Source organism: Oncorhynchus tshawytscha, linkage group LG01, assembly GCF_018296145.1.
Source record: "Oncorhynchus tshawytscha isolate Ot180627B linkage group LG01, Otsh_v2.0, whole genome shotgun sequence".
NCBI lineage: Eukaryota > Metazoa > Chordata > Actinopteri > Salmoniformes > Salmonidae > Oncorhynchus > Oncorhynchus tshawytscha.
The window spans coordinates 28559677-28579768 of record NC_056429.1 but is presented as its reverse complement, the minus strand read 5'-3'; the positions used below and the strand labels follow the sequence as shown (position 1 = coordinate 28579768).

General features: G+C 45.6%; 1 protein-coding gene across 6 annotated transcripts in view; it reads right to left on the bottom strand.

The window, feature by feature from the left end:
- Window positions 1-954: 954 nt before the first annotated feature.
- usp24 (ubiquitin specific peptidase 24) overlaps window positions 955-20092 on the bottom strand; it is a 48160-nt gene continuing 29022 nt past the window's right edge. For 4 of the 6 annotated variants that reach the window (XM_024418269.2, XM_024418278.2, XM_024418297.2 and 1 more), the window contains 25 exons: window positions 19790-19860; window positions 19557-19717; window positions 18703-18764; window positions 18427-18618; window positions 15787-16046; window positions 14167-14412; window positions 13946-14044; window positions 13750-13832; window positions 13513-13654; window positions 13053-13381; window positions 12811-12935; window positions 12503-12644; window positions 12266-12416; window positions 11842-11937; window positions 11510-11727; window positions 7453-7750; window positions 7206-7308; window positions 6972-7090; window positions 4860-4973; window positions 4680-4745; window positions 4479-4545; window positions 3889-3967; window positions 3622-3697; window positions 3294-3509; window positions 955-3116 (listed from right to left, as the gene is read on the bottom strand). In XM_024418269.2, the coding sequence (XP_024274037.1) occupies window positions 3054-3116; window positions 3294-3509; window positions 3622-3697; window positions 3889-3967; window positions 4479-4545; window positions 4680-4745; window positions 4860-4973; window positions 6972-7090; window positions 7206-7308; window positions 7453-7750; window positions 11510-11727; window positions 11842-11937; window positions 12266-12416; window positions 12503-12644; window positions 12811-12935; window positions 13053-13381; window positions 13513-13654; window positions 13750-13832; window positions 13946-14044; window positions 14167-14412; window positions 15787-16046; window positions 18427-18618; window positions 18703-18764; window positions 19557-19717; window positions 19790-19860 (3578 nt within the window). In that variant the 3' untranslated portion in view covers window positions 955-3053. The remainder of the gene's footprint in view (window positions 3117-3293; window positions 3510-3621; window positions 3698-3888; window positions 3968-4478; window positions 4546-4679; window positions 4746-4859; window positions 4974-6971; window positions 7091-7205; window positions 7309-7452; window positions 7751-11509; window positions 11728-11841; window positions 11938-12265; window positions 12417-12502; window positions 12645-12810; window positions 12936-13052; window positions 13382-13512; window positions 13655-13749; window positions 13833-13945; window positions 14045-14166; window positions 14413-15786; window positions 16047-18426; window positions 18619-18702; window positions 18765-19556; window positions 19718-19789; window positions 19861-20092) is intronic. The other 2 variants (XM_024418286.2, XM_024418304.2) reach the window with 1 other exon arrangement.

The following is a 20092-nucleotide window of genomic DNA, read 5'->3' as shown; positions in this document are numbered from 1 at the left end:
TTCAATAGAGCTGTTGCCAGAGAGGATTCTACCATAAGCCGCGTCATTTTATAGAATTTGGCAGTACATCCAACTTGGCTGTACAACAGCAGACCACATGTAACCATGCCAGCCCAGGACCTCCACATCCAGCTTCTTCACCTGCAGGATCATCTGAGGAGGGGGAGGGGGGTGCTAAGGAGTATTTCTGTCTTTAATAAAGCCCTTTTGTGGGGGGAAAAAAATCATTCTGATTGGCTGGGCCTGGATCCCCAGTGGGTTGGCCTGCTGCGCCCCTGCCAGTCATGTGAAATCCATATACTAGGCCCTAAATCATTTATTTCAATTGACTGATTTACATCACTAAACTAACTCAGTAAAATCTTTGAAATTGTAGCATGGTAAATTTATATTTTTGTTCAGTATAGTAGCAGGACGTGCGGTCGGTCTCCACTCGGTCTCTCCCAGAGCCATACTAAACACAGAATGAGTGTGCATGGAATAAACAAACAGGGTCATTAAATCTGTGTTTCTGTTTGTCAGGTGGTGTTGATATCTCAGAGCCTGGAGGAGCGGGGAGCAAGGGACAGCATGGATGCTGTTGCAGGGGAGAAAAACATCAGGTACTGTATACACACACACACACTATATATATATATATATATATATACACACTCCAGTAATATGTAGTATTACTAGGAAGTAATGTGATCATGAATGTATGTTTATGTGATGGAGCATTGAGATACAAGACTGACGTATCTCCCACTTCTCTCTCTCTCAAGTGTTACACTGGCTGGTTTCCATGATAACAAGGTCAGCCCTGCCCTGTCTGTCCCTCTGGTCCTCCAGCTCCACTCTTCCCACAGCTGTCCTATACTACACCTGGCTTGACCTGAAATAAACATATTTTATGGATTTTATATTTTACTGTGATCACTCCTGTTTCACAGACACACAAAGAACAAGACAAAGTTTACAAAAAGGTTGGGCATTCCAGTTTATTTTATATCAAATTTCCCCATAATCAAACTGATGTACAAATGAAAACTGGGTTTCAAAATGAATGGTCCTGCCTCGGACTGGCCTTCAGCAGGAGTGATGCTCAAAGACGAATGAGACAGAATAAAAATCTGGATCCATATCATTCAGTAATTCCATCCCTCCCTCCCCCCCTTACTACACACCACAGATGGTACTGTTCTGAGAAGTACTACAGGTGCTGTTGAGGGTCAAAATGAGCAGTAGGCTCTGAGTGAGGAGTGCTGTGTCACTGGCACACCAGACCTAGAACACACCTGAAAGCTCTGACACAGCCTTCTAAGACCAGGATGAGGGCCCGGTCAGTCTGCTGGTCAATACACAGCATGGTAACATACACACAGTTCATTACAGCAAGTCATCTGTTGCCAGGTAGGGGATTGGTGTGAGAGGGACAAGGGATGCTTAAAAATGGCACTGACAGAGGGCTGCCTCACTTCGAGCTCTTAGGGAACTTTGCATTTCACTACACCCACAAAAACATCTGCTAAACACGTGTATGTGACCAATAAAATTTGATTTCAGAGAGGTGAGGGGAGTTGGGAGATGAAGGCACTAGAATTCTCCCAGGAGTTGGGTTAGGTCAAGAGGTTAGCAGTCAGAGGTCCAGGTGGGGTGGGGTTTGGTATCAGAGCTTAGGGGTCAGAGGTTATGCCCCTCTGTGTCCAAAGGCAAACCTGAACAGACAAAGATAAAAAGGCAAAACAAGAAAAACCCAGCGCCAAATAATAATGATAAAGCAGAGTATGGTGTGTATATATATAAATAAAAAAAAAGAGGGGAAGACAGTGTGTGTATTTCATTGGCACCCAAAGTAAAACTTGCTCCTGATCTCTCCTCTGGTTGGCACGATGACCTTCTCTCTGGTGTGTGTGTCACAGGGCAGTGGTGGTGGCATAAGTACAGCGACGTCAGGAGAAACCAAAAACAAAGAAATTAAAATACCTAAAATCCAGCGCTGTGATTCGCTGTAGGGAGGAGAGGGAGCGCTGAATGATTGGTTTGGTTCCGTTCGTGTTCTAGAACCCTCCGTAGACTGCGCCATTCCTAGATACCACTGTGGTTACCGGAGCAACAGACATAGCCATAGGAGTGCGTGTTCTCTACGGTGGCATCGGCTGTGTGTACTGTGTGTGTGTGTGTAACAAGCTGAAAACAAAGTTTGGTGTGATAAGAAGTGCTAACACCAAAAGAAAGACAGGTGCATGTGATGGTGTGTGTGTTGAGGATGGTTAAGCTGCTCTAGCGAACCTGATCACTATTGCTCTACTCCACTATAGGCTGGGGTGGACTATAAAGTGCATACTTAAAAACCCTGGTTAAACGTGTGTGTGTGTGTGTGTGTGTTCTTCCAGAGCAGGTCATACCACGGGCTCACACATACATACACAAATCTACAGAGTGGAGCACAGGAGACTTTAAAATATTATCTTACATTTCAAATTACAGCTATCGAACAGATCTTTACAATAATGAATATGGTCTGTTTAGTTACATTGCCAAATATGAGCAACAACTTACAAAACAAACCCATCCCTTCCTTGTGAGACAATAGTGGCTCCATCTGAAATGACACCCTTTTGCCGATACAGTCTAGTACCACTAGCCATCACTGAACCTTTGGCCCAAAGTAGTGAACTACAAAGGCAAAGGGGTGAACTTTCTGACTCAGCCAGTAAGAGAAGAATAAACTGCACTGTAACCCATTAGTCTGGTCTCAACTCTCCTCCAGCTCTGATTCCATTAGTCTGGTCTCTAAATTCTCCTCCAGCTCTGATTCCATTAGTCTGGTCTCTAAACTCTCCTCCAGCTCTGATTCCATTAGTCTGGTCTCAAAACTCTCCTCCAGCTCTGATTACATTAGTCTGGCCGGAAGTCACTCAAGATATTTCACGCATCCTTTGTTGCTCCGCCAACCAGGCTGTAGCGGGCCTCTCCCTCAAAACTCTGGCCAATCAGAGGTGAAAAGCAGTCTTTTGATTGGCTGTCTGGAGCCTTCTCTCCATTGGAGGGATTGTGTCTGGTAGCTTCTCCTAAGGGTCGACATCCTCCAGATCACTCTTTGAATCACCGAGCATCATGGGAGACTCGGAACCCTGAGATAAAGAGAGAGGGGAGAGAGAGAGAGATTACAGGAGACGTGAGATCTTTATGAAACCGATTCATACAAAACTCTTCAGCCAAGATTTTGAGCTCTGCCCAGTCCTGAGAAGTGACAATACCCTGACAAGGCTCTATTCTAGGACCGCTACTGAGCTCTTCATAATTGCTACCTTTCTGTCAAGCTGTACCTGTCGGAGGCTGCGGTCTGCATTCTCGTTGGCTGGGCTGCCGTCAGAGCCATTGCTGCTGCCAGATGGCTCCTTCTCGTTAAGCAGCGCTGTGGCGTAGGCCAGCGTGTCCTGGGCTGAGATGGTGCGCTGGAACGTTTTGGCTGTGGACGTCTCATTGGACACATTGCTCTGAGGAGTCCAGTAGTGTTCTGACATCTGACAGAGAAACACACACTGTAACACTAACCCATACTCTACACACACACACACACACACACACACACACACACATCTGAAATTGTGTGTGCGTTGTGTGCTTGATGCTTGCCTTTTTCTGCAGCCACTGCACTGCCCAGCTCCAGTGACCAGACAGATCTTTAAAATAGTCCTTAGCAGGAGCACACCTGGAGAAAGAGACAGACAAACACTTGATGTGAAATCAGGAAGTATGAAATGAGGTTTTAACTGAACCAAATTTTCTTTGTTACTTTCATGTACTTGCTGCAACGGTCAAATCTACTTCCATTCAATATTTTCAGCCTGAGACAAAAGGGTGGCGACAGGAACATATTTCCTGGTCTCTGGAGGAACTCACTTCTGTGCCAGGGTAACCAGGAACTTGACACACTGGTAGCAGCGGCTGCTGTCCACGTTGTTACTCTGGTGCATCAATGCTGCAAACAAGAGAAGAGTGTCACACACACTCTCCACACGCCTTACAAATACACACGCTCTGCACACGCCTTACAAATACACACGCTCTCCACACGCCTTACAAATACACACGCCTTACAAATACACACGCTCTGCGCACGCCTTACAAATACACACGCTCTGCACACGCCTTACAAATACACACGCTCTGCACACGCTCTCCACACGCCTTACAAATACACACGCTCTGCACACGCCTTACAAATACACACGCTCTCCACACGCCTTACAAATACACACGCTCTGCACACGCCTTACAAATACACACGCTCTCCACACGCCTCAAATCCACACGCCTTACAAATACACACACTGCACACCTTACAAATACACACGCTCTCCACACGCCTCCACAAATACACACGCTCTCCACACGCCTTACAAATACACACGCCTTACAAATACACACGCTCTCCACACGCCTTACAAATACACACGCCCTGCACACACTTCCAGTGGAAGGTAGCCTACCTAGCAGGCCTTTCTCTGACTCAAAGGCGTACTTCAGTCTCTGGGTCTGGAGAGGGTCCTCTACCACCTGAGAACACACGTTACACCGTGTGTATTACACTGCCTCGTCGGGGCATGGATTCCCCATCCCAAACAAATTATTTTCTGTTAAATCGCTCAACCCTAATGCACAGACAGGTTTGATTGACAGCGGTCACTCACCAGCAGCTCTTGCAGCAGCTGGAACACGTTCTTCAACTCATGGGGTGGAGCGGTCTCCAACTGGGTCTATATACATAAACGTACACACACAGATCAGAAGAGTAATGATGTGTTTTGTGCTGGGATTTGGAGTCCTCTGTGGAAATGGATTTGTTCACAACTGGCAGTTGTAGTTCTTACCTTGAGCAGCTGTAGTACTCCGAGGGAGAAGGGTTCGTTACAGAAGGAGCAGTACGTCACCATCTCTATCAGCACAGTCAGAGGGCCTGACAACTCCCGCACCGCAAACATCACCTACAGACAAACAGACAAACAAAAAAAACGTTTAAAAAAAAGAATAACTGCCTCTTCCATATACACTGAACAAAAATATTACAATTGCAACGATTTTACTGAGTTACTGTTCAAAAAATATTACAATTTCAACAATTTTACTGAGTTACAGTTCATATGAAGGAAATAAGTCAATTGAAATAAATTCATTAGGCCTTAATCTATGGATTTCACATGACTGGGCAGAGGCGCAGCCATGGGTGGGCCTGGGAGGACACCCACTGGGGAGCTGGTCCAAGCCAATCAGAATGAGTTTTCCCCCACAATAGGGCTTTATTACAGCCAGAAATACTCCTCAGTGTGTGTGTGTGTGTGTATATACAGTGCCTTGCGAAAGTATTCGGCCCCCTTGAACTTTGCGACCTTTTGCCACATTTCAGGCTTCAAACATAAAGATATAAAACTGTATTTTTTTGTAAAGAATCAACAACAAGTGGGACACAATCATGAAGTGGAACGACATTTATTGGATATTTCAAACTTTTTTAACAAATCAAAAGCTGACAAATTGGGCGTGCAAAATTATTCAGCCCCTTTACTTTCAGTGCAGCAAAATCTCTCCAGAAGTTCAGTGAGGATCTCTGAATGATCCAATGTTGACCTAAATGAATAATGATGATAAATACAATCCACCTGTGTGTAATCAAGTCTCCGTATAAATGCACCTGCACTGTGATAGTCTCAGAGGTCCGTTAAAAGCGCAGAGAGCATCATGAAGAACAAGGAACACACCAGGCAGGTCCGAGATACTGTTGTGAAGAAGTTTAAAGTCGGATTTGGATACAAAAAGATTTCCCAAGCTTTAAACATCCCAAGGAGCACTGTGCAAGCGATAATATTGAAATGGAAGGAGTATCAGACCACTGCAAATCTACCAAGACCTGGCCGTCCCTCTAAACTTTCAGCTCATACAAGGAGAAGACTGATCAGAGATGCAGCCAAGAGGCCCATGATCACTCTGGATGAACTGCAGAGATCTACAGCTGAGGTGGGAGACTCTGTCCATAGGACAACAATCAGTTGTATATTGCACAAATCTGGCCTTTATGGAAGAGTGGCAAGAAGAAAGCCATTTCTTAAAGATATCCATAAAAAGTGTCATTTAAAGTTTGCCACAAGCCACCTGGGAGACACACCAAACATGTGGAAGAAGGTGCTCTGGTCAGATGAAACCAAAATTGAACTTTTTGGCAACAATGCAAAACGTTATGTTTGGCGTAAAAGCAACACAGCTCATCACCCTGAACACATCATCCCCACTGTCAAACATGGTGGTGGCAGCATCATGGTTTGGGCCTACTTTTCTTCAGCAGGGACAGGGAAGATGGTTAAAATTGATGGGAAGATGGATGGAGCCAAATACAGGACCATTCTGGAAGAAAACCTGATGGAGTCTGCAAAAGACCTGAGACTGGGACTGAGATTTGTCTTCCAACAAGACAATGATCCAAAACAAAGCAAAATCTACAATGGAATGGTTCAAAAATAAACATATCCAGGTGTTAGAATGGCCAAGTCAAAGTCCAGACCTGAATCCAATCGAGAATCTGTGGAAAGAACTGAAAACTGCTGTTCACAAATGCTCTCCATCCAACCTCACTGAGCTCGAGCTGTTTTGCAAGGAGGAATGGGAAAATATTTCAGTCTCTCGATGTGCAAAACTGATAGACATATACCCCAAGCGACTTACAGCTATAATCGCAGCAAAAGGTGGCGCTACAAAGTATTAACTTAAGGGGGCTGAATAATTTTGCACGCCCAATTTTTCAGTTTTTGATTTGTTAAAAAAGTTTGAAATATCCAATAAATGTCGTTCCACTTCATGATTGTGTCCCACTTGTTGTTGATTCTTCACAAAAAAATACAGTTTTATATCTTTATGTTTGAAGCCTGAAATGTGGCAAAAGGTCGCAAAGTTCAAGGGGGCCGAATACTTTCGCAAGGCACTGTATATGTTACCTCTAGCAGGTAAGGCTGTCCCTCGGGGCTGAAGAGCGAGGCCATGATGTCAGCGTTGAGGGGGAGAAGGCGGGAGGAGGCAGGGATACTGCTCACAATCAGCTTACACACACCTTGATCTGAGAAACGCACACACACTCACATCAGCTTACACACACCTTGATCTGAGAAACACACACATCAGCGTATTATGGAACCATCCTAACTGCGGTAAGGCGTGTGCGTTTGTGTTACCATGTGTGTGCTGTGTGTTGAGGTCTGAGTGGAGAGTCATCAGGGCCAGAGTGGAGTGGAGGTGCAGGAACTCTCTGGCCTGGGCTGGACTCCACCTCCGATTCTAGAGTGGGAGAAGGAATCACAGGAACAGGGAGCGGGAGAGTGAGGGAAAAAAGGTAATTAACTTCCAGAACCATCAACAATAATATCCTGTCATATGCATTTCACTGCAGCGGAGTAGGAATTGAGTGTGTGCTGTGAGTACCTGGTTGTTCTGTCTGTTGGGTCCGAGAAGAAAGATGAGCATCCTACGATACGCTGAGTGTTTCAACAACAAATTGCACGGACCAGAGCCTCTCTGAGCAAAGTTGCTGAAGAGGCTGAAGTATTGGTTGCAGTTTTTGACGTTCTCAGGAACGTCTTTGTCCAATAGGGAGAGGAGTGCGTCGGTCAGGCTGTCCAATCCAGAGTCAGCGAAGTGGAGCGCACTCTCTAAGGTCTTCTCCAAGATGGCTGCCACTACGACCCTCACCTCCCTCACCCCACACTCCAACAGACACACTCTGGAAGGAGGGAGGAGAGAAAGAGAAGATCAGTTAGATTGATGAGTAGAAATGTAAGATATAAGTAGTAGTACTACAGTGGTTCTGTGTAGAGTAGTAGTATTATAGTATAAAAAATAATAATAAATGATTTCACCTTTATTTAACCAGGTAAGCTAGTTGAGAACAAGTTCATTTACAACTGAGACCTGGCTAAGATAAAGCATATGTAGCGAGGGCCAGCCGACGAGAGCATACAGGTTGCAGTGGTGGGTGGAATAAGGGGCTTTGGTAACAAAACGGATGGCACTGTGATAGACTGCATCCAGTTTGCTGAGTAGAGTATTGGAAGCTATTTTGTCGATGACATCACCGAAGTCAAGGACCAGTAGGATAGTCAGTTTTACTAGGGTAAGTTTGGCAGCGTGAGTGAAGGTGGCTTTGTTGCGAAATAGAAAGCCGATTTCAGATTTGATTTTGGATTGGAGATGTTTAATATGAGTCTGGAAGGAGAGTTTACAGTCTAGCCAGACACCTAGGTATTTGCAGTTGTCAACATATTCTAGGTCAGAACCGTCCAGGGTAGTAATGCTAGTCGGGCGGGCGGGTAGCGAATGGTTGAAAAGCATGCATTTGGTCGTACTAGCATTAAAGAGCAGTTGGAGGACCCGGAAAGAGTGTTGTATGGCATTGAAGCTCGTTTGGAGGTTAGTTAACAATGTCCAAAGAAGGGCCAGACGTATACAGAATGGTGTCGTCTGCGTAGAAGTGGATAAGGGAATCACCCGCAGCAGGAGCGACATCATTGATATATACAGAGAAAAGAGTCGGCCCGAGAATTGAACCCTGTGGAACCCCCATAGAGACTGCCAGAGGTCCGGACAACAGGCCCTCTGATTTGACACACTGATCTCTGAGAAGTAGTTGGTGAAGCAGGCGAGGCAGACATTTGAGAAACAGAGGCTACTGAGTCTGCCGATAAGAATACGGTGATTGACAAAGTCGAAAGCCTTGGCCAGGTCGATGTAGACAGCTGTACAGTACTGTCTGTTATCGACGGCGGTTATGATATTGTTTAGTACCTTGAGCATGGTTCCGGATTACACAGCGGAGAAGGTACGGTGGGATTCAGAATGGAATGGTCAGTGATCTGTTTATTAACTTGGCTTTCGAAGACTTTAGAAAGGCAGGGCAGGATGGTTATAGGTCTATAACAGTTTGGGTCTAGAGTGTCACCCCCTTTGAAGAGCGGGATGACCGCGGCAGCTTTCCAATCTTTAGCGATCTCGGACAATACGAAAGAGAGGTTGAACAGACTGGTAATAGGGCTTGCAACAATGGCGGTGGATAGTTTTAGAAAGAGAGGGTCTGGATTGTCTAGCCCAGCTGATTTGTACGGGTTCAGGTTTTGCAGCTCTTTCAGAACATCTGCTATCTGGATTTGGGTGAAAGAGAAGCTGGGGAGGCTTGGGCAAGTAGCTGCGGGTGGGAGGAGCTATTGGTCAGGGTAGCCAGGAGGAAAGCATGGCCAGCCATAGAGAAATGCTTATTGAAATGTTTGATTATCATGGATTTATCGGTGGTGACCGTGTTACCTAGCCTCAGTGCAGTAGGCAGCTGGGAGGAGTAGTTAGTCGTTAGAATAAAGGCTGTGGCGGTCTTGAAATTTTGTCAGCTGGCAATTTGCCATTAATTAACAAATATATATTTGGCAACTTCAGGTCTCTACACATACAAATTAAATCATTTTATTTGTCACATGCACCGAATACAAATGGTGTGGACCAAAAATAAATAAATAATTAATTAAAGAGCAACAATAGAATAACAGTAGCGAGGCTATATACACCGGTTCAGAGTCAATGTGCGGGGGCACAGGTTAGTCAAAGAAATTGAGGTAATATGTAGGTAGAGGTAAAGTGACTATGTATAGTTAATAAACAGAGTAGCAGCAGTGTAAAAATGGGGAGGGGATCAATGCTAATAGTCCAGGTAGCAATTTGATTAGTTGTTCAGGAGTCTTATAGCGTGGGGGTAGAAACTGTTAAGAAGCCGTTTGGACCTAGACTTGGCAGTCCGGTACCACTTGCCGTGCGGTAGCAGAGAAAACAGTCTATGACTAGGATGGCTGGAGTCTGACAATTTTTAGGGCCTTCCTCTGACACCGCCTGGTATAGAGGTCCTGGATGGCAGGAAGCTTGGCCCCAGTGATGTACTGGGCCGTATGCACTACCCTCTGTAGTACCTTGCGGTCAGAGGCCGAGCAGTTGCCATACCAGGTGGTGATGCAACCAGTCAGGATGCTCTCGATGGTTCAGCTGTAGAACTTTTGAGGATCTGAGGACCCATGCTGAATCTTTTCAATATCCTGAGGTGCCATAAGCATTGTCATGCACTCTTCACAACTGTCTTGTGTTTGGACCATGATAGTTCGTTGGTGATGTGGACACCAAGGAACTTGGAAGCGCTCAACCTGCTCCACTACAGCCCCGTCGATGAGAATGGGGGCATGCTCTGCCCTTATTTTCCTGTAGTCCACGATGATCTCCTTTGTCTTGATCACGTTGAGGGAGATGTTATCCTGGCATCTCTGACCACCTCCCTATAGGCTTTCTCATCGTTGTCGGTGATCAAGCCTACCACTGTTGTGTCGTCGGAAAACTTGGTGTTGGGAGTTGTGCTTGGCCATGCAGTCATGGGTGAACAGGGAGTACAGGAAGGGACTGAGCACGCACCCGAGGGGCCCCCATGTTGAGGATCAGCGTGGCAGATGTGTTGTTACCTACCCTTACCACTTGGCGATGCGCGCCTTTGGAACATCTACATTAAAAAAGTTGAATAAACCTATTTAATATACACCATCACGATAAATCCATTATTAATTTTAGTCTGGCCTAAAATAAACATTATGATATGAAGAAAATATATTTCAGAAGAACAGAATAGGAATCGGCCTAATGTATGCTATCTGGCTATGCGCCATGCCAAAGGCTGTAGGCTAGTTCATTTAGCAGAAAAGATATGCCTGTAAATCCTATTATTTTATATCAGATTTTATAATCAGATTTTTTTTGTAGAATAATATAATTGAAAAAAATATATCCGGAGCAAGTGGTTTCGTTGAGCATAAAAGTGATCATTTGAAACAGGTCTTATACTCTAGATGTCGGTTTTTGCAATTTTAGTTGTGAATTATACAAACCTGTCTGTCTTCAGAATCAAAACATACAATGGACGTCATGATGCGACTATAGGCTATTTGAAAGAGTTTGCACAAGCTCTAATATGCAAATGAAGGTTCTACATGCAACGTCTTAAACACTGAATGAATCATCACCTTAGAAACGGCTGTCCATTTCACTGCGTTTGGCTTTGAAATGACCACATTTTCCACTCAGTTTCAACCCGTTGTTGAACTTCTTTCTTCAAATTGCCATCACAGTGAGGTAAATATTTTTTGCCTAATGGTGAGTTTTAAAAGCATGATACTGTTTTGATAAGTGTTTGATGTGATTTCTGATTTCATGTGCATTGATGTCAGAGTGGTTAGAGGGACAATAGAGCCCCGAGTACCAGGCCATTATGACCTGATGGTCGTTAGGGAGCTGGGTACTACCAACATGTCCAGAGTGCATAAGAGGAGATTACAGTGACTCAATGGTCACATGGAATTTGACTGCGGTCATAACTCATGACTGCTGGTGTGGCGGTAATAAGGTCACCGCAACAGCTCTAAGTAGTAGAATATTAGTATTTTAGCAGTATTATAGTAGTACTGACTTGGTGATCTCTCGTCCCTCAGGTCCCACCAGGTACTGAGCCATCCAGTGACAGGCTTCACTGCTTTTAGACAGCAGCACCTCCACCGTAGTCATCCACTCCTCTGTGTCCACCCGCAGCTTCTTTTTGGTGTGGAGGTAGGTGTGGAACAGGAAGTGGACTGCTAGCTGGAGACTGACTCTGGCCATGGCCTGATAGGCTGGGTGCTTCAGCTTTGTCTGCAACACGCACACACCACACACACACCTTATAAGAACAGTTTTAAAAGAGTCAGGCATAACTTTGAATTATGCAGACACGTCTCTGTTTATCTTACACACACAAACACATACCGCGTTGACGGAGGCCAGTGACAGAGTGAAGTTGAAGTAGTCGCTGTTGTACACATCTCTGTTCTTCATAAACTTCAGGTTCTCATCTCTCACCATCTATAGACAGATAAACACAGAGAGAGAGACACACCGAGAGAGAGACAGACAGAGACACAGACAGACAGACACAGAAATGGAGGAGGAAGGGGAGAGGAGTTTGTCTGTGCGCCACAAGACAGTGTTATACTGCACTGTTGGAGCTAGGAACAAAAGCATTTCGCTACACCCTCAATAACATCTGCTAAATATGTGTATGTGACCAATAACATTTGATTAGCGAACTGAGCTAAAGCCTAGGCATTAACACAGGGTGCTTTTTTTTCAGGTCTCAGGGAAGGTGACTGATTACAAAATGTGGTCCACTGAACCAGTCCAGTGTAGTTACCTGGTAGATCCTAGCAGGCATCTTCTCCACAAACAGTCCTTTCTTCTCTCCCTTCCGTACGAGGCGGGTCAGGACAGAGAGACGGTCATTGTTGGCCCTGGCAGGGCGAGGGGACGACTGGGGACTGACGTCTGGGCTAGAGGGCGCCGAACTACATGAAAGAGAGTGGGTTACAGTGTGAGTTGTGTGTGTGTGCTTGAGGTGTGTGTATGTAGGCTGTGTGTGAGAGAGACTCACAGCGTGAGGTCTTCTGCCTCTTGCCTCATGACGCTGACTCTGCTCTTCTTAGGGAGAACAGGAGAGTTCTGGTCACTGATCCTCTGGTAGAACAACATGTAAGCGTTCCAATACCGCCGCCGCACATCCGGGTAGGGGTTAGCTACACACACAAACAAAGTGATGTTCGGTTGGATATTTTATGAGTTTGTCATTAATGTACAGAAGGAACTGAAAAAAAAAGGGGACCAAGGACACTACCCAGAGGGACCCCAAAACGTTAGCGCTGCGAATGTTCCATTTACGTCTACCTGTTAAATAGGACTTACACTGATCGTAGACTTTAGGCCGGTACTCTCCTCCAAAGCACTCATATTCCAGTGTCTCGTCGTTCATGTCAAACTCCTCGACCACATTGTCATTAAACTTATACCACCTTCCTCTAGCACTTCCCCTACAGGAGAGGAGAGCAGAATGGTAAGATGACTATTTATGATCAATGTCATTTCCTTGTCTTAAAAATAGGATATTTGTTTATAACACTTGTGTTATAAAAGTGTTAGTCTCTCACCGTCGGTCCTTTATGAAGGAGTAGTAATGTCCAGCGTGCGCCTGCCCGCTGTGGACTACGACTCCCACCAGCTCGTAGTTCTCAGAGATAGTGACCTTCTTCCTGGGTGAGCCACCTGCCTCCCCCCGGCCCTCTCCCCCCTCCACCCCCCCATCCTGACGAGCCATGCCAGACACTGTGTAGGGCTCCATGTTCAGCACCCAGGGAAACCTGATCTGCTCGTCGTATTTGATGGAGCGTCCGCTCTCCCAGTCGAAGCCGAAGCGCATCAGATGGATACAGAGAACACTGGGCAGGGACTTTATGCAGGTCCGCTTCACTGTGGTACGCTGGAGAGATACACACACCAAGTTAACGTACATGTACACTAACACTGGACATCGACTTAATAAACATCCTGTTTACACACACATTAATACACATCCTCCTTATGCATACATTAACACACACACACACACACCTTCTCCTTGCACTTCTCGCAATAGTAGGCGTTGGTTCCTTCCAGCACCTCCCCCCTGACGAACTGGTCCAGTGAGATCTCAAGACTCTGACACGAAGTCACACCTAGGTTCAGCGCCATAAACGTCTCCTCTCGCTCATATCTACGATCAGGGGTCAGAGGTTATAGTTAGGGGTTTAAAAGTGATGGCTGTGTGTGTGTGTGTGTGTGTGTGTATACACGCATGTGTGAGCTTACCGGTGAGGACAGTCTTTGCAGATCTTCTGATCAGAGAAGATTCCCTGGAAAGTGTTCTTAAAGATCTGCTCACGGCCGATTTTCTAAAGAAGAAAACAGACAAAATCTCAATATGTCAATAATAAAAAGGTGTGTGTCACATTATAGTACAAATATGTGTGATAAGTAGATAAGTGAATAGTGGAGTGTGTGAAACCTTAAGGTGCTCGTCCAACTGGTCCACCAGTGAAGTGAAGAACTCATAGGCATCCTGTTGCTCTCGTACGTACAGCTCCTTATTCCACATCTTAAAGATCTACAGAAACAAAAACATTCATTATTTTCAAAGGAAACGCGGGTAGTTAGTTGAGTATGTACTGTGTAGTGTACTTGAATGAGTGTGTGTGTGCACGTCCGCGTCTGCGCATGTTCGGATACCTTCCAGAAGTTCTCAGGGACATAGTACTGCAGCTTGCTCTCCATCAGGTGTCCGAACAGAGACTGGACCTGACAGAAAACACTCTCGTCTGGCTGCTCCGTGTCGTCCTCTATAGACAGAAAGGCCTCAGCCAGGCCAGGCTGCATGTACAGCTGCTGGAACACAGCATTCATATAGCAGGTGGCTCCACCGTTCTTTAACCCTACGAACCCCGACACAGAGCGACTGTCCACCGGCGGGAGGAACTGGGAGAGGGGCACAGAGGGAGAGAATAGGAGAAGAGAGTTAGACACTGAAGGTAGAAACATTACATACCTGTAAACACTTCAGTTCTATCAAGCATTTCTCCATTCACATGTGTTTGTTGTGTGTGGGCACGCGCACACCAGGGTAGTAAACGGTACACGTATTCATACCGAACCGTTTGGTACGGGGACCCCGTTTGTTCCGCACTGTGAACCCGAACTAATAAATAAAAAACTGAAAACACTAGGCCTATAGGCTGTGCCTACGCTGCATGGTAGGCCAATGTCTCCAGTAAATCTGAGCTGAAAAGATATTTCAGGCTATTCCGTTAACACAACTAGAGCACGTTGTAATCCAAATTCAAATCTTAATTGCCGCATTTCAAACTGTCCTGGGGTCGATAAACCAGGAATGGACGTTCCCCACCACCATTGTTTAAATCTCCCGTTTGGGAACATTTAGGCTTCCCAGTAGATTACAACGACGATGGACAACGCCTCAAATGTGGTTGACACATTTACGCCGACATCACCCCAGTATACCGGAGCAAGACGGAAACAACACATCTCCCCTCTGCATTCAAGCAGCCCTTGGCAGCTGATTGTGACAGAGCCAAATAACTTACAAGAGCGATAGGTAGGCTATTCTCTGTGGTTGAGAATAGTTCTCTTTCTTCAGCACCTCGTGAAAGTACTCGAGCCAACATTACGAACTTCACATTACCCCGGAAAGAGATGTATCATGCTCCAGACATGCCCCCTTTATGAGTCACAAGTACCCATCTGGCACTGAAGGAGGCAGTGTCACGGTGTGTTCAGAACCGAGATGGAAGTGGGAATTTACCATATACGACTGGGGAGGAAAAAAATCCACTTGAACGGCCGTCAAACTCATAATTACTAGTGGGAAACTAGTCCATCATCCTAAGAACCCACTTCTCCCACATGCTGACCTCTGACGTCACCTACTAAGGAAACAGCATTTTCGGCAGTTAAATGCAACAAAACATTATTTATTAAAAAAAAGCAATCTATTTATGTGGTTATTGAACTCTATAATTTGTTTGCAAGCATGATAGCTGTTCTTTTAGTTTATGGTTGACGCAGCGTGTTGGCCATTAGCCAAATCGTTTCTGAAACAGAGTTAAAAATCACATGAATGCATCCAACTGGTATTCACGACTTCATAACTGGTAAACTCCCACCTCCCACAAACTCAGCATCAGAGCGGACAACTTGAGGCCCAACATAACAATCCAGTCACAACAGACAACGTCAGGAACATTGTGAAACGTGAACGCAAAACACACCAAACCGTTACACCCATCTGTGTGTGTGCGCTCGCATGAGAGCAAAAATGTGTGTGAGACTCACGTCAAACTCCTTGCTGAGCGAGGGGTCTGACTGGTGGTGCATGGACAGCAGCTCTCTGGTGATGAGCTGTAGGTTGGCCACAGAGCTGTCTGCCAGCATCACCAGCACCTCGTAGGCTGCCAGTCTGCTGCTGGCCGTACTGCACTTGGGGAAGAAGTCGTGGCTGGGGGGGGAGCTGGAGGCGGGGTTAGACGTGTTCAGGATGATGCGTGATGCTCGGAAGAGGAAGTCATCTAACAGCTGCTGGATCAGAGAGTGACCTGTGGAGAAAACACACACATGCTATAAATGTGAAAGCCGTCTATTTAGCGACTTTGAAACCCGAACTGCCTGGACTGTCTTGTAATGCAACATGCAAAAATGTCTAGGATTATACAGTTACAGTTCATATAAGGACATCAGTCAATTAAAAAAAAATCATAAGGCCCAAATCTATGGATTTCACATGACTGGGAAAACAGATATGCATCGGTTGGTCACAGATACCTTGAGAAAAAAAAGGTAGGGGTGTGGATCAGAAAACCAGTCAGTATCTGGTGTGACCATTTGTCTCATGCAGTGCGACATCTCCTTCGCATAGAGTTGATCAGGCTGTTGATTGTGGCCTGTGGAATGTTGTCCCACTCCTCTTCAATGGCTGTGCAAAGTTGCTGGACATTGGCGGGAACTGGAATACACCGTTGTACACGTCAATCCAGAGTATCCCAAACATGGTGAATGGGTGACATGTCTGGTGAGTATGCAGGCCATGGAAAAACTGGGATATTTTTAGCTTCGAGGAAGTGTACATAACCTTGCGACATGGCGTTGTCCATTATCATGCTGAAACATGAGGTTATGGCGACCAATGACAGGCACGACAATGGGCCTCAGGATCTCGTCATTCAAATTGCCATCGATAAGATGCATTGTGTTTGTTGTCTGTGGCTTATGCCTGACCATTCAATAACCGCACCCCCATCTTGGGGCACTCTGTTCACAATGTTGACATCAGCAATCCACTCGCCAACACAATGCCATACACGTGAGTCTGCGGTTGTGAGGCCGGTTGGACGTACTGCCAAATTCTCTAAAACAACATTGGATGCGGCTTATGGTAGAGAAATTAACATTAGACATTTATGCTAATTATACGCTCCCTCAAAACTAGAGACGTCTGTGACATTGTGCTGTGACACACAAAACTGCCTGTTTTAGAGTGGCCTTTTATTGTCCCTAGCACAAGGTACACCTGTGGAATGATCATCCTGTTTAAATCAGCTTCTTGATATGCCACCCCTCCCTTGTGGATGGATTATCTTGACAAAGGAGAAATGCTCACTAACAGGGAGATAAACACATTTTTGCCCAAAATTTGAGAGAAATAAGCATTTTGTGCCTAAAGAACATTTCTGGGATCATTTATTTAATCTTACACTTTATATGTGGTTTATATTTTTGTTCAGTGTAACTTGCAATTGTGCTTGGTGCGCTGGACCGTCTCCCTACCACAGCAAAGCATTCGGAAAATATAGCCTTTTAAGGATCTGAACTATGTGTGTGTATGAATGGCAGGCTGTGTTCTGGTGTGTGTGTGTACTCTGTGTTCCGATGGTGTATATGTAGTGCAGTGCATTGGGAAAGTATTCAGACCCCTTGACCTTATCCACATTTTGATTTGGAAAGGCCTCCATCATTCTTAAACGGATGAAGTTTGGAACCACCAAGAGACTCTTCCTACAGCTGGCCGGCCGGCCAAACTAAGCAATCGGGGGAGAAGGGTCTTGGTCAGGGAGGTGACCAAGAACCCGATGGTCACTGACAGAGTTCCTCTATGGAGATGGGAGAACCTTCCAGAAGGACAACCATCTCTGCAGCACTCCACCAATCAGGCCTTTATGGTAGAGTGGCCAGACGGAAGCCACTCTTCAGTAAAAGGCACATGACCGCCCGGTTGGAGTTTGCCAAAAGGCACCTAAAGGACTTTCAGACCATGAGAAACAAGATTCTCTCTGAAACCAAGATTGAACTCTTTGGCCTGAATGCCAAGCATCACATCTGGAGGAAACCTAGCACCATCCCTACAGTGAAGCAGAGTACAGAGAGATCCTTGACAGACTGAGGCAAAGGTTCACCTTCCAACAGGACAACGACCTCAAGCACAAAGCCAAGACAACGGAGGAGCAGCTTCGGAACAAGTCTCTGAATGTCCCTGAGTGGCCCAGACAGATCCCGGACTTGAAGCCATCGAACATCTCTGGAGAGTCCTGAAAATTGCTGTGCAGCGATGCCCCCCATCCAACCTGAGAGCTTGAGAGGATCTGCAGAGAATGGGAGAAACTCCCCAAATACAGGTGTGCCAAGCTTGTAGCGTCATACCCAAGAAGACTCAAGGCTGTAATCGCTGTCAAAGGTGCTTCAAGTGCTGAGTAAAGGGTCTGAATACCTATGTAAATGTTATCATAAAAATAAAAATTACATTTGCAAAAATTCATGAAAACAGTTTTTGATTTGTCATTATGGGGTATTGTGTGTAGATTGATGAGGGGGAAAACCATTTAATACATTTTAGAATAAGGCTGTAACATAACAAAATGTGGAAATATTCAAGGGGTCTGAATACTTTCCGAAGGCACAGCATATGAAAGTGTGTGTTCTCACCCAGTTGTTCCTTCTCTGTGCCACAGAGTGACAGTAGTGTTTTGATGAGGCGGAGGTGTCCAGCCTGCAGGATGTTGTCAGCCTCACTGGTCTCCATCTCAGAGCTCCAGCTGGGCTCAAAGTTATCCAACCAGCTGATTTCATCTTCCAACATGGCCACCGCACTCACTGACAACACCTCCATCTCCGAACCTGGAGTGGGACAGGAGCATTCATCATGTGTCAATGAGTGTTGGAAAACCGTTGGTGTGTGTGTCTGTGTGTGTGTAAACTTACTGGTCAAGTCATCCAGTAGTTGACATCGCAGGTCAAAGTACTCAGTACACTGTGACAGCAACCTGGACAGACAGAACAATATTACTCAGATATAGACACAACAGACAGAACAAAATACACAGAACAAAACAGGCCGTGGCGCTATACATCCATATACACTTACAACTAGCTACAGGTATATGACGCTTTACATCAGCTTTTATACATTTTCCAGTTACATGCCGACTAGACTGTGCGCACGCAGGCATCTGCGTGCATGTTGATTTTGTCCAGACACGATCAGGACACGCAGGTTGAAACAAACTCTGAACCAACTATATTAATTTGGGGACAGGTTGAAAAGCATTAAACATTCATGGTAGTTTAGCTAGCTAGATTGACGTTGCCAGCAAATGTTTCCTGGGATATAAACTTTGGGTTGTTTTACCTGAAATGCACAAGGTCCCCCGACAATTAATCCACAGATAAAAGCGTAAACCGAGTTTGTTTCTAGTAATCATTCCGCCGTCAGTCTTCTTCTTTGGACGTTATATATGGCGTTTGGCAACCAACTTTAGGTGCATTACCAACCCCGACTGGAGTGTGGACCTCAGTTCATCTTTCAATCACCCACGTGGGTCTATGCTCCTAAAAACCAATGAGGAGATGGGAGAGGCGGGACTTGCAGCACATCAAGCGTCACAAATAGAACTTGGTTCTATTTTAGCGCCTGATTTATTATTCAAATCATTGCAAGCGGTGTGGTCAGCATGTTAGTCCATCTATCATCTCTCACGGATAATTTGGCCCCATCTGCTGTTTAAGATAACTTACTACTGCCTCCCAGTAGCAATGACAACAATACATGTGTGTACCTCTGGTTGACTCCTCTCATGACAGACGTGGGGCTCCAGAGAGGCAGCTGGGAGGCGAGGACGACTCGGAGCAGGAATACATTGGGTTTGACGATCTCAGGGAACGCAGAGCTGTCGGATTGGCTCAGCGTGTACAGCTGGTCACATGCCACACGCCGGATCTGACAGAGACACGGGTTAGAACACACACACACACACACTCAGTCTCACACACCAACACACATCCTAGGTACCTCTCCACTGGCTGATCCTAGCAGGATGTCGATGATGAAGTCACTGACACAGGGGAGGATGTAGAATGAGCCTGGAGAGAGAGACACACACTGTTAGCATTCTGTCTTTACAAAACAGTGTCTGTGTGTCAAATCAAGGCCACATTGTAATCATCACATGCTTGGTAAACAACAGGTGTAGACTAACAGTGAAATGCTTACTTACGGGCCCTTCCCAACAATGCAGAGAAAGAAAATAGAGAAATAATAGACAGGTAAAACACATAATAATAAATACACAATGAGCAGCGATAACTTGGCTCT